We start from the raw sequence: 14,546 nt of genomic DNA on the forward strand, positions 1-14,546 counted from the left end.
TCCATGAGCCATCTCTCTAGCCTGTCTTGGTTATATCTTCAAATATCTCCTTCTAAGCGTGTCAAAGTTTTGCACTTTATATTTGGGTCTCATAAAAAAAAAAAGTCTTTGCTCAAGTTTGAGTTGATTTTTGCAAAGGGTACGAGATAGGAATTTAGTTTCATTTCTCTGCACATGGCATCCAGTTTTCTTCATACCATTCCTTGAAACTTTATCTTTCTCCCAATGTTTATGTTTGACTCCTTTGGCTAAACTCAAATGGGTGGTGATATATGTGTTTGTTTCTGTTAATTCTAAGCCATTAGTCTATATGGTTCTTTGTGTGTCAAGAAACATAACTTGGCAACCACCAATCACTTTCCTCTTCTGCATCTGTTTGACACCCTATCCCTGGCTCACTCTTTTTACAGAATGAAGCATTGCCCGATTCTAGAACCATAAATACACACAAAAGAGAACAGGACTTTAAAAAGAAAGACAAACAAAGCTGGGCATGGTGGCAAATGCCTTTAATCCCAGCATTCAAGAGGCAGAGGCAGGTGGATTGATGTGAGTTCCAGGCTAGCCTGGTCTACAAAGCGAGCCCAGGACAGCCAAGACTACACAGAGAGACCCTGTCTCAAAAAACAAAAATAAAAACAAAAGACAAACAACAGCCAATTCAACTTCTTAAATTAAATGTATTGTAAACTGGGCGTGGTGGCACACACCTTTAATCCCAGCGCTGGGGAGGCAGAGGCAGGCATATCGCTGTGAGTTCGAGGCCAGCCTGGTCTACAAAGCGAGTCCAGGATAGTCAAGGCTACACAGAGAAACTCTGTCTCAAAAAGACAAACAAAAGAATGTATTGCCATTATTTTTTTCCAACTGTTTGTTTTGAGGCAACATCTCTTGTAGCTCAGAACAGCCATCTCTCCAAGGATGACCTTGAACTCCTGATCCTTGTGCCTGTACTCTGGAGTGTTGAAATGACAGTTTCTGTGTTTCTGGAGATCCAACCCAAGGCTTTGTGCATGGTAAGCAAACACTGTACCAACCGACCCACAGCACCAACCTAATTATGGCTTTTTGACATTTAATTTTATCCTCATCCAAAGAGGAGAAAGAACAACTAAAATGCAGGACCAGAATCCAGCTGTCTGCCTTGGTCCCGTCCCTTGGCATGCTACCCTGAGTGAGTCTGACTGGAACAGAGTGCAAGCTTTTCTCTGGGAAGGTGTGGGTTCCACGTGAGTGTTTCATATGTGGCAGCATTTGACTGCCAATGAGAAGCGCTCGCTGGCCGGTAACTACCTAGGTAGCTCCTGACGGCCTGGGTTCAGTTCTTCTAATTACCGCATGAGCCATGTCACAAACTGTCAGTTCGTGTGTTCCAACAAGACACAGGCAGGTACAGGGCAGTGTGGTGGGCTCAGATGACTTGACCTCTAGAGCCTCTGGCAGCATCAGCCCCGTGCCTCTCTGTGGCTCAGGGCTAATTGGAAGCAATGGTCCAATGCCACATTACACATCAAGCCAGTGACCTGCCATTATCCCCCTGTGTTGTTGCCAGGATCCTGCCGCTGAAAGACAACAGACGCAGAAGGAGTCATTTTCACATTGAAAATGTGAACGGCCTGGGTGGAGGCTCCGGCCAGCAGGCAGAGCGGGTGAGGCTGGGTTACAAAGGAAATGATACTGCAGGAGGCTTCAGAGGCCCCTGTGTGCTTGTGGTCTGTGTATTATTTCACACACACACACACACACACACACACACACACACTCCTTTAAAGCGTGCTAACCACAAATTATACATTTGTTTTGCTCATTTTTTCACCATTTCAATTCTTTTGTCTATTTCATTTTTGTATGTGTTTACTTATTTTATTTATTTATCTTGAGGATGCTAGACATATACTCTGAACTATACCATGTGGCTCTCTTCATGGGGCTTGTTTTTCTGTTTTTAAGGTTTTGTTGTCGTTATTCTTTTTAGATTTATTTATTATTATTTTATGTGTACAATTTTTCTTCCCAGAGTGTCTGTGTGTACAATGTGTGCCTGACTAGCGTCTTCTTACACCATATGAGGGTGTAGGGTCCTCTGGAACTGGACTTAAAGAGGGTTGTAAGTAACTTTGTTGGTCCTGGAAACTAGAGTCAGATTCTCAGCAAGGGCCACATTGCAATCTCTCCAGCCACTGTTCTTGAGAATTGCAAGACGCGATCTTTGTTTCAGTTAGTTTCTACTGCTGTAACAACAAAACAAAACAAAACAAAACATGACCAAAATAAAAAAGGCTTTCTCTGGCTCACACTTCCACATCACAGTCCATCATTGAAGGGAGTCAGGACAGGAACTCAAGCAGGGCAGGAACCTGGAGGCAGGAGCAGATGCAGAGGCCATGGAAGGGTGCTGCTTATGGACTTGCTCCCTAGGGCTTGATCAGCTTCATTTGTTATAGAAGCCAGGACCACCTGCCTAGGAGTAGAACCACCCACAACGTGCTGGGTCCTCCCACATCAATCGTTAATCAGGAATATGCCTGGCAAACTTACCTACAGGCAGTCTTTCTGCCCCCCCCCCAAGACAGGATTTCTCTGTGTAGCCTTGAACTCAAAAAGATCCACCTGCCTCTGCCTCTGCCTCCCCGAATGCTGGAATCACAGGTGTGCACCACCGCACCTAGCTTACACGCAATCTTATGGAGGTGTTTTCTCAACTGCGAATCCTCTTCCCAGATCACCCCAGCTTTTATTAAGTTGACAACAAAACAAAACAAAATCAGAGTCAGACAATAAATATATCCTAATCTCTTTTTAAAAATGATTCTGCTAAGAGAGACCCCCCCCCCCCTTCAAGGAATGAAAGTGTGCACACCCACAGAAGAAGTGAAACACTTCAGGGGAGCCTTGAAAGTTTTGTTTCTCCAGAAGATTACAGAGAAGGGCAGCTAAGAAAAATCTGGATTCTCTGGGTGTGGTGATATGTCCCCTGTAGTCTCAGCACTCAGGAGGTAGAGGCGAGAGGATCATTAGGCTAGAAAGGTGTCTCCGCAGCTAAGAGCACTTGCTGCTCTTGTAGAGAACCTGAGTTCAGTTCCAGAACTCACCGTGAGCAGCTCGTACCACAGCTGCTCAAGCTCCAAGAGGATCTACCACTTTGTGGCCTCCGCAGGTACCTACATTCATATGAGCATGTGTGCACACACCCACGCATGCACGCACATCTAAAACATTAAAAACAAGAGCAAACACCACGGGAGTTCAAGATCATCTTCAGCCACATATTGGTTTTGAGGCGTCCTATTATACATGAGACCCTTTCACAAAAAATACATTTTTTGGCCAGGTATGGTCCTATACTTTGTTGTTGTTTGTTTGTTTGTTTGTTTTTGGTTTTCCACGAAGAGTTTCTCTGTGCAGCCTGGACTCACTTTGTAGACCAGGCTGGCCTCGAACTCACAGCGATCCACCTGCCTCTGCCTCTTGAGTGCTAGGATTAAAGGTGTGCGCCACCACGCTTGGCTATGGTCATACACATTTGTAATCCCAGCATTCAGGAGGCAGGTGGATCTCTGTGGGTTCAAGGCCAGGCTTGCCTATACTGCAAATTCCAAGCTTGCCAAGGATATACAGTGATAACCTTTACTCCCAGCACTGGGGAAGCAGAGGAAGGTGGATTGATGTGAGTTCGAGGCCAGCCTGATCTACAAAGTGAGTCCAGGACAGCCAAGGCTACACAGAGAAACCCTGTCTCAAAACAAACAAACAAAACTAAACTAAACTAAAAAACAAGAAAATGAAGTTGTTGTTGGGCAGTGGGCTGGAGTGTTTGCCTCTCAGTGATCGAGCACTCACTTGTGCTGTCTCCATCTCATAATTGGGGGGGAAAGTATGGATGTTCTTGGCTTCTGTTCAAATTCTTGTCCTTTCATTTACTATGAAAGTTCGGTTCCTCTTTACCCTCTAGTTTCTAATCTGTTAGAACAATCATTCTCAGGGGTGAGAGATGGCTCAGTGATTAAGAGCACTTGCTGAGCAAGCATGAGGTCCAGATTTTAGATCCCAGGACCAGTGTAACTCCCCTCCCTCCCGTTCCTGCTTCCCCTCCTTCTAATCCTCCTCCCCATCCCCCGAACCCCCACTTTACAGGCCTATAACCCAAGCTCTGGGATGGGTGGAGAGGGGAAGATCACTGGGGCTTGCTCGAAGGAATGCTAGCTAAGAAAATGTGGGCCTCAGATTCAGGGAGAGACCCTGCCTCAAAGGACTAGGTAGAGAGTTATAGAGGAGGGATCTTTGTCTTAGTTTCTCTTTATTGCTATGGTAAACACCATGACCAAAACCAACCTGGGGTGAAAAGATCTTATTTCACTTTACAGTTTATAGTCCTTCATGAAGGGAAGTCAGAGCAGGAACTCAGTACCCGCAACTCAACACTCAGGGACACAAGGCAGAAATGGGAAGCTGCTTACTAGCTTGTTCCTCATGGCTTGCTCAGCCTGCTTCCTCATTACTACCTAGGAAAACCTGTCCAGGTGAGCCTACCCCTCAGTAGCCTGGGCCCTTCCATATTTGCACATACATCATTCATAAAAAGAAAAGTCTTATTTGCCTCCAGTCTCTCTCTCTCTCTCTCTCTCTCTCTCTCTCTCTCTCTCTCTCTCTCTCTTCATTTCTCTACATACCCCTGGCTGGCCTTCTGGCCTGGACCTCACTCTGTAGACCAGGCTGGCCTTGAACTCAAACCATCCTCCTCCCTCAAGTGCTAGGATAAAAGGCATGTGACACTTCGACTGCCTGAAGGTATTTTCTCAATTGAAGTTTGTCTTCCCGGATGAGTTTAGCTTCTTTGGAGCTGACAATAAACAAATACTAACTAGGATAAAATACAGTATCCTCTTCTGGGATTCACAAGCATACTCACACATACATATGTCATACAGAGACACACATCCAAAGGCAGGCACATAGATGATAGGCAGATAGATAGATGGTAAAGATAGATGTAGATAGGTAGATAGATAAGATAGATAGATAGATAGATAGATAGATAGATAGATGATAGATACTTGAAAGCAAAGAAAAATTCAATTGGCTTCCCTCTGCTGTGGGGACTAACAAGCAAAATTCTCTCTCCTCTTTCCTCTGAGACAGGCTCCTGGCACACACTCTGGCATGGTCTACCAGGGCCCTCCTGTCTGGATCTTCTAAGTACTGGGGTTGCAGTCATGAGGCGCCATGCTAAACTCAGAACTTTTTAGATCTAGTATTTACGCATGTTTATGCAGAACAGTGCAACACTTTTGTTTATGTACTCAATATGTAATTGTCAAATTAGTATAATAAGCAGTTCCCAAGCTGGGTATGATACATGCCTGTAATCTCAGCACATGAGAGATGGGGCCAGGAAGATCAGGACTTCGAGGTTATTTGAGGGCAGCCTGGGCTACATAAGATCCCATCTCAAAAAACCAAAAGTAAAAACTAAATGTGCTTCCGTTCCCCTTACACAGTACACTAACAATTCCTATTTCCTGGCATTTTTACAGTTCTTCTGAAATATGTCATATTGGTGAACATGTAGCTTAAAGGAAATGTTCTTGCCCACCACATACAAGCCTTGGGTTTGATTCCCAACACCACAAAGAAAAGATAGAGGGCTGGAGAGATGGCTCAGTAAATAAGAGCACTGCCTGCTCTTCCAAAAGTCCCAAGTTCAATTCCCAGAAACCACATGGTGGATCACAACCATCTATAATGAGATCTGGTGCCCTCTTCTGGCCAGCAGATGTACATACAGGCAGAGCACTGTATACATACTAATAAATAAATCTTAAAAAAAAAAAGATAGAACTATATTGTAGATTATTATAAGCAACCATTATCCTGCTGTGGCACAGAAAACCAGAACCAGGGTGCCTATCGATGGATAAATGTGAGATATGTATATAATGGAATATTAATTGTCTTTAAAAATAAACCAAAATTCTATTATCGGCAGCAGTATGGTCATTATACTAGTGAGGTAAGCTAGGCATGGAAGTTAGTTAAATCCAACCAGCTTCTTTTAAGAGTAAGGCAGGAGGTGGGCATGGTGACATGTACCTGTAATGCAAGCACTCATATGTGGAAATTGGAGGATTTTGAGGTTCAAGGGCAGCCTAGACTACGTAAGAGCATCAGACAAGCTGAGGCCACACAACAAGAACCTACCAAAAAGGAAGAGAAGGAAGAAAGAAAGGGGCAAGAGAAGCAAGCTAGTGTATGTGAACTCCTGGACATTTATGGAATTTGCTTTACTAGAAACAGGTCGGCTACGCCTCTGCTGTGGGTCAGCCAGTCTGTTCCATTAGCTTGTACTTGATTCTAACGTTTACTGAAATGTCTACTGAGTATAGTTAAGGAGAATGGTATGATTCAATGGTAGAGCACTTGTGTAGAATTTGTGAAGCCCTGGGTTCAACATGTGTGTGTAGAATGACATTAGCATGATGTTGAGAGCAGATGTACCATGGTATAGGCATTTATTACTAATATATATACATAATATACATATGTATATATATCAACATACATACATTGAATGTGCACACACACAATTTTTATTTATTTACATTTCTTGAGATATGAATTCAGATATCCTAGGCTGGTCTCAAATTTGATATTTAGCCAAGGGCAGTCAAAGCCACGTCTCAATCCTCCTGCCAATAACAAATTTAACTGGTCAGGCTCCTTTAACTAGATTGCCTGAGAATGGGAAGAAAATGTGAGTTGTCCTTCTATCTCAAAAGAAGCCTCAAAACAAAATTCAGGGTTGGGGGCAGGTAGGATGGGGCAGTGACTCAGTTGGTACAGGGCTTGATTGTTTCGCATACACGTAGCCCTGGGGACCACCTAGGCCCAGCACTGCATAAGTGGGCAAGGAGGCATATCCTGTAATCCCAGCAGCACCTGGGAGGTATGGATAGGAAGGCCAGGAGTTCAAAATCATCTTTGGCTATACTGTGAGTTCCAGGCCAACCTGGCATGCATGAGACCCTGATTGTGTTGAAGACTTTTAACACAGGAAGATCACACCCTCACCCAAGTACAGGCAGGAGAATGCAGCCCAATGGAGAACGTGTTGAGCAGCTCACGGGGCAGTCAGAAAGGGTTTCAAAGGGAAGCATCCACTCTCTCAAACTCGTGTTTCTTCCTCTATATTTACAAAATGGAGGTGTGACCCCCCTCCCCCATGCTCTGTGCATTGTGCAGAAGTCAAAACGATGCACATCAGAACAGGGGTGCTGTGTCAGTGTCCCCACCTGACAACTCATGCAGCTCCCCTCAATAGCCTGCCAACGTCATCTGAAAGTTGTGACTTTCTCCTGAGATTGTTGTCTTTTAGCAGAAAGAAGTGGCAGAGAAGCTGAGACTCAGTCTCTAAGCTCTTCTCTGTGCATCTCTGGCTCGCACTGGCTAGCTAGGCAGCGTGGTCTGGTGAGCCCCGTCTCTGCCCATCTCTGGCCCCTTTCCGGAGGAATGCAGCCTCCACCGGGCCTGCCTAAGGCTCCTGCTGGGAGTGTCCGTTCCACTTTTCATTTCCTCCGTTTGCAATCACTATTTATTTATCTTTGGAAGTTCAAGGAAACAGAGCCTGCAGCAGGGACTCTAGTGAGGAAAAGCTAAGAAAGAAGCTAGTGTCTGCTGCCATCAGGCCGGGGAGAGATGCTGCTTTTTCCCTGCAAAGGGGAGTAGAGGTTTGGTTCAGAGGCCACGGTGGCAGAAAAGGCACTGAACATGGCAGCAGGGCCAAGGTGGGGTCACTCTGCTGCCACAGAAGGGTCATGCCCCAGTCCTGAAGAGGGCCTGCTACCTAGCGGCAAGGGTTCTCTTAAATGACCAAATGGTCATGTTTTTTAGGGAAACTGAAAAGGCAGTGCCCTGGGTCCTCCAACCCCAGCCTTCTTTTCAGTTGGTATCACAGTACATCTATACCCCACAGGCATTGGTTGTTGGGGTTGCTGTTTCTGTTGCGTTTTTGAGGTAGTGTCCACAGGCTGGGTTATTCTCCTGCCCAGTTGTCAAGGTCAGATCCTACCTAAGACTGGCCCTTCTTCCTCCTCCTCACGGCGGCACAGTTTACATTCTTATAACAGGACAAGCAGGACCTAATAGATTCCACACCCCTAGGTGTTATGTGCTGTGTCCAAAGTCAGAAACAGCTAATAAAAGGCATCACTGGGCCTGGAAGCCTAGACTAGGTGCTCTGGCTCACGATACAGTGCTCTACCCACACCCTATTATAGATGCCAGAGCCTTCTCTTATTTCTTCCATTTTCATTTCCTCCTTCCCCAATACATGTGTGTGTGTGTGTGTGTGTGCGCGCGCGTGTGTGTGCAGACACTAACAGGAGCCTAACTCTGGCAGTGTCTGCCTTAACCTTTGACCCCTCCTTGGCCTAATGACGTGTACCTCCTGCTGGGCAAGGTCACTGCTCACAGGGTAAGGTCTATGGCCTCCTTGTCTCAGTCTTGTGTCCTCCTGCTGTGTCTTCAATCGAAGTTTGAGGGTGGGAACAAGTCTGAGCGTCAACTTTAGATCGGCCCATTGTATCAGGGGCCAGGAGAAACCTTAGACCCTGAGCAAACCTCAGCCTCTAACATGGAGCACCAGACGTCTCAGGCCAAGCCCGAACTTCAACAAAAGTCCTAGAACAAGGGCGTGTAGGCTGGATGAGAAAGAGTTTTGTGGAAAGTGATGGTTGGCTTAGAGGTCTGAGCTGGGTTGTGGAGAGAAAGGCTCCTGGCAAGTAGAAAGAGGCCAGACGAAAGATAGTCTTGGTTCCGGGTAGGTGACGGGGATATGTAGGTGGGTGGCTATTCAAGCTGTCTTCCAGGCATGCACTTGAAGGAGGGCAGCCGCCTGGCTGCGTATCGGGCGGCGCTAGGGCCTCGCAGAGTGACGAGGCGGTGAGGGAGGCGGGCGGGGGCTGGCGGCGGGAGTGGCGCGGCGCCGAGCTGCCCCCATCCATGGCACGGAGCTGCCGCAGGGGCAGCAGCAAGAGCCCGGCGCTATCCGCTAGGTCTAAGCTGCGCGCCGAGCGAGCCGGCGACGCGCAGGGGACAGGCTCCGGTCGGCTCAGAGCGCAGTGTTGAGACTCGGGCCGCGCCGCCGGGGGCCACCCGCGCTGCGCTGTCAGCGGCGCCCGCGTCTCGCCCGGCCCGGGTGCTCCCAAGCCATGCCCCCGGGGCGCCGCAGCAGGGACCCCGAGGCTTGCCTCCGCCCATGGCCCCCCGCCCCGCCCTCGGGCGCCTCAGGCTCCCGCTGAGCACGCCTCTCGCACGCCCGGGTCCCTCCGGCCAGCGTGCCTTTCGGCCCCTGCGCTGTAGGTCCCCGCGGGGCGATGGGTTGATGGGCACGGGGGGACGCAGGATGCCGGTGCCGCCCGCGCGCCTGCTGTTGCTGCCGCTGCTGCAGTGTCTTCTGCTCCTGGCTCCCGGAACTCGGGGTGCGCCTGGCTGCCCGGTCCCTATCCGCGGTTGCAAGTGCTCTGGGGAGCGGCCCAAGGGACTAAGTGGCGGCGCCCACAACCCGGCTCGAAGGAGGGTGGTGTGCGGCGGCGGGGACCTCCCCGAACCTCCAGACCCCGGCCTTCTGCCAAATGGCACCATCACCCTGTGAGTACCCTACTCTGTGCCGGGTCAAGTCATCGAGTTGGGACCTAAACGGGAGGGGCATGGGGCGAGCTTGCCACTTGAGAGACTGGGGAAAGAAAGTCTGAGTCCAGGCGTCAGTCGGGAAACTTGAACTAGGAGAAGGATCGGTATTTTGGGAACCCCGAGATGTCCCCAGAAAGAGAGAGGCACAGCGGAAGCCCGCTCACCTGCACAGGTGAGGTGCGAGTAGACGCTAGAGGGACCACTCCACGCTCCCTGTTCCAGGTGGGCTAGTATCGCATCCTTAAGGGACCCTGAGCTGAGAGGGAGTGGGAAGGCTGATCAGAGTCAGGAACGCATCTCCACAGTTGAGCCTTGAGAGCCTACACGAGGGAAAACCTTCTGGACTCAGCTGGCAAGCCCGGTTTCTCTAACTGGGATAACTAAGTCGGCGGTGCCCCGCCCCGGGCCTGCGGAGCTCTGCTCGCAGTTGGGCTTCCAAGGGCAAGGAGAGCGTGAACTCCGCTAAACCTGTCCTTGGAATGCAAGGGCTTCTGTTCTGAATGGAACTCCCTGCATCTCAACTCTTCTTGGGCTCTTTACCACTGCGTGTATTTGGGAAGTGAACTTGGCATGAACCCCCGGGTCCCGGCCTATTATTCCTTTACTCCCCTGGAAATAATTCCGCTTTGGCTGTTTATCGATTAACTTAATTACGCAAAGATCTGGTAGAAAAACCTGGGTGAAATGAGGAGACACGTGCCTCCTGGTCTCCTTCCGTGGTTCTTTCAACCCAGGCCCTGAATCAGACTTTGTTTCACTGGCACGAGCGCCTGTTCTTCTTAACCCGAGTCTCAAATTCCGACAACTGCACGAGGAGAGCGCCCCCCGCACCCCCCCGCACCCCCCCCCGCACCCCAGCGGTTTCCTGTGCTAGCCATGTGCTCCAAGCTCCACGCACGGCGTGGGTTTGAGGGTCGTGCTCCTTGCTTTCCTGTTCAGGATCTAGCCCAAAAGCCGCTTCCTCTTCCCTGCCATCCTGACCCTGGAGGCAACCTTTTCTCCAAGCACCCCTGGCCCAGACCGACCTGGGCCTGGTTTCATGTGTTCGATTGTGCCCAGAACAATACAGTAAAGTCCTCTGGTGGGTTCATAGGCAGCCGGCTTCCTGACAGGACACAACTGGTCAGCCTATGATGTTGGCCAGCTGGCTTGCATTCTCTCCAGCTGGGGTGTGTGCCTTGCAGTGAGTGGTGGCTGCTTTTCTCCTCTCCCACCTCGATGCAAGCTCTGAGAGATGCCAGTGGCTGCTTAGGCTGTTCACAGTAGGTCTGAGTATCCAGCAAATGTTTAAGGGTCCTGGAAAGCTTGGGCATTTCCCCAGCCTCCTTAGCTCTGCAGGAGAAAAGTGCTCTGCTGGGAGAAATAGCTGGGCCAATGTTTGTGACACACAGCTGCGTGATGATGGTTCAGCTGGGGGGTGGGGTGGGATTGGAGGTGATTTGTGTACACGCACATGCTCCTGAGACTCTGCACCCTCACATGTGTGGGAGCTGTCTCTTGTGTGTCTGTTGGTGGGGATTAGGGGATCCTAACATGGTCAAGGCAGAAGGAAGGGAGGAAAAAAAATAGAAAAGTGGTTTTGCAGTACATCTTAGAATGATTTGGCAACTAATGCTTTCCAGCCATGCCTAATTCCCATCGACGCCACTCAAAGGAGTGAGACCAGTTCTTGGTGAGAATATATCATGACAAAGTAACAACAGACTCGACCTGACTTACCTTCCCGCCCCAGCCGCAAGCCCTTCCCTAAGGAAAGCCTCTCTTCTCCTCTCAGGCCATTCACCTAGCTGCCTTCCGGAACCTTCCAAAGTGCCAAAGAGACTGGTCCACAGCCTGGCAGGACAGCAAAGCCCACTCACAAACCAGTCTGGACTGTAATGGAATCTAAGTCTCCTTCCAGATGTTTTTCTCAGTTTTCCACATTTATGATCCTCCCCACCCCCCCACCCCCTCCACCCTGGCAAGCAGCCTCTGAAGTGAAAATAGACCCAGGATCTTCTCAGGGGAAGATAGGCAAGTCTTCCTTGAGACTCAGACCAAGCACATGAGGATGCATCTTGAGATGAGAAATGAGGTCTGGGAAGGGGCTGCTGCTTCCGAGAAAGAACACCAAACCCCCATTTTTTTATATAAAAATTACTTATTTTTAATTTATATGTATTGGCGCATGTATGTCTGTGTGAGGTTGTCAGATCTTGAACTATAGACAGTTGTGAGCTGCCATGTAGGTACTGGGAATTGAACCTGCATCCTCTAGAAAAGCATTCTGATGCTCTTAACCACTGAGCTATCTCTCCAGCCCCAGAAACCCCCTGGATAAGTGGGGACTTGTAGCCACAGGGGGGGGGGGCGTGGTGCATGCTTTTAATCCCAGCGCTCAGGAAGCAGAGGCAGGCAGATCGCTGTGAGTTCGAAGCAGGACTGATCTACAGAGCGAGTCCAGGACAGCCAAGGCTAACACAGAGAGACCCTGTCTGAAAAACAAAAACAAAAAACCCAAACAAACAAACAACAACAACAACAACAACAAAAGTGGGGAGTCGTGCTAGGTGCAGAATTGGTGCTAGCCATCCTGGGAGGACCATGAGTTTAAAAACATTCTGGCCTAGTTACGGGACCCTGTCTCAAACAAAGCAAGACATTGGTCTCACCCTCTCTAATTCCTCTGTGTGTTATTTTTTCCACACAGATTTTCTTTTCTTTCTTTCTTTCTTTCTACTTTTTTTTTTTAAGCTTGTTACTGGGCTGAGGAGCAGGACTTGAGCCAGCTGTTTTGGTACTGTGGTCATGTCCTCCCTCCCAGACCTTTGCTACATTCCCACTGAGGACCTTCTTTTCCCCTCCAGAATGAGTCCCCAGATTCCAGCCACAGGGACCCTCAAGATAGAAGCCTGGCAGACACTTAGGGCCAGGACTCAAAGTCCCAGATAAGGTCCATGTCTGCTGGGGGGCAGGGTGGGGGGCCTCCCTTGAACAGTCCTGTTTAACCTCGTTGAAAAAGCCTTCCTCCACTCTGTTATCTCAACTTCTGCCTTCTGTTTTTGTAGACTGCAGGTCCCTTCTCCCGCACCCGTTGCTTTGTTTCCCCCCCCATGGTGGACTTTTCATTTGCAGTTTTCCAGGAAAGCAGAGCTCTTGGCTTCCTTCCTGATCATTTCTCACCCCACCCCCCACCCCCAGCCCTCACAGCCCAGTCTGCAAGGCAGCTGTGGGTACAAATGCCCAGAGTAGGTACCTTTGTGAGCCTTCTCTCTCAGGGGGAAAGGTCCCAGGGTAGGTGGCTTACCGTTTGGGAGGAGTGTGCTGTGAGTGGGAACCTCCCCAACCTGGCCAGTGGCTAAAGGCTTGCTTTCTGGTCCTTAGCTCTGAGAGTTAAAGGAGGCGGAGGCTGGAGAAAGAGGGATTCTAGGAAGGATGATGATAGACAGCTGTAGGAGATCTCCCCAGGAGGACCTCCGAGGACACAGCCAGTGCCATAAATTCCTACTTCATCTGCACTGAAAAGGGTCTTAGAGAGCAGCAAGCGCAGGCCCACAATTTAAGGCTTTGTAGCTAGGCTGGAAGATTAGAGGGATCTCGCTAGATGGGATCCCTGTGGGGTTAGCTAGGAGGGTCTCAAATGCTTCTACCAGATGGAGGTCTTGCTATTTGGGATCTGCTGGACACAAAATCCTTTCCCCCCCCCCCCTCCCACCCTCCCTGCTTCCAGCAGGACCAAAGTCCTTCCAACCTGGAGACATTTCAGGCCAAGTGGGGAGGGGCAGACATGAGATAAATCACTGTTCAGTCCCTCAGAATAGGCAACCTGCTCAGCCTTAAACAGATGTTCCTATACAGGGCAGAAGGGGCTGTCTGCACAGGTGTACACGATACTAGCTGGGTGCTCATCGTGGAAGATTGATGGGTCCTGGATAGGGAGAGGTAGGGTCCTTGTGGGCCCTGTGCAACGCTCCTGTCTCGGGGGAGGTTGCTCTTGTGTAAAGATCTCCCTCGGGACTCTCAGCTCTAGCCTGGGATTCAGGCAATGCAACCACCAGGATCTAGTTAGGAGCGTGTGGGGCAAAGTGTGCCAACCACCAAGCACACAGCCTGAGGGCAGTGGAAAGATGCTGGCTAGAGGGGCGGGCCCAGCCTGCCTCCCCACCCCCTTCTCCTCCACCCTCTTTCCCCCATATGGTTCTCATAAGGTCTGGGCTCTGAGACAGCGGCCAGAGGAAGTGGCTGTGTACAGAGAGCTTTTGTGAGCAGGGGAGGGGGAGGGGGAGAGTGGAGAGAAAGAAGGAAAGAAAGGAGGGAAGAGGCCAGAGATGAGGAGATGACGGAGGTCTGAGTCTCTAATGTACTTCCAAGCCCTCCATGCTAAAGGTCTTACTTAGTGAGCTCCTGGACCCCTTGCTACCCCAAGTGAGGAACCAAGAAGAATCCCGGGGCCTCCCTGACTCCTCCCATCTCCCTTCTTGAGGAGGTATAGGTGGCAAGCCCAGGAGCCAGAGCTTTTGACTTCTCATACTCAGTGGTCTTGAGAGCCCTACCCTCCAGAATGCTGGTGTCAGATATTAGGGTGCAATGCATAGTTCTGTTTTGGGGATAACCCTGTAGGGAGTGCAGAGCACCAGGAATTGGATTGTTGGCCCATTATTTACTACACTGAAGAGATTGGGACCCCTCGGGCTGGGTCCCAAAGACATACATACATATACACCATCCGCAAATGGTACCAGAACCTGGCTAGGTGAGGGATGTCACTAGAATGAGGTCATTTGGCTGGGTTAATCAAGATATGCACATGGACCCTCTGAGCCCATAAGGCCCTTTCTTCTGTTTCTTGTGGAATTAGTGAAGGGTATGACACCCTAGTC

General features: G+C 49.6%; 1 protein-coding gene across 2 annotated transcripts in view; it reads left to right on the top strand.

Moving 5' to 3' along the window:
• The first annotated feature begins 8,964 nt into the window (after positions 1–8,964).
• The window catches only part of ADGRA2 (adhesion G protein-coupled receptor A2), a 39,891-nt gene continuing 34,309 nt past the window's right edge, over positions 8,965–14,546 (top strand). For both annotated transcript variants that reach the window (XM_084758245.1, XM_084758246.1), the window contains exon 1: positions 8,965–9,645. In XM_084758245.1, the coding sequence (XP_084614371.1) occupies positions 9,254–9,645 (392 nt within the window). In that variant the 5' untranslated portion in view covers positions 8,965–9,253. The remainder of the gene's footprint in view (positions 9,646–14,546) is intronic.

This window comes from Acomys minous (genome assembly GCF_964271855.1).
Source record: "Acomys minous genome assembly, chromosome: 15".
Lineage (NCBI taxonomy): Eukaryota > Metazoa > Chordata > Mammalia > Rodentia > Muridae > Acomys > Acomys minous.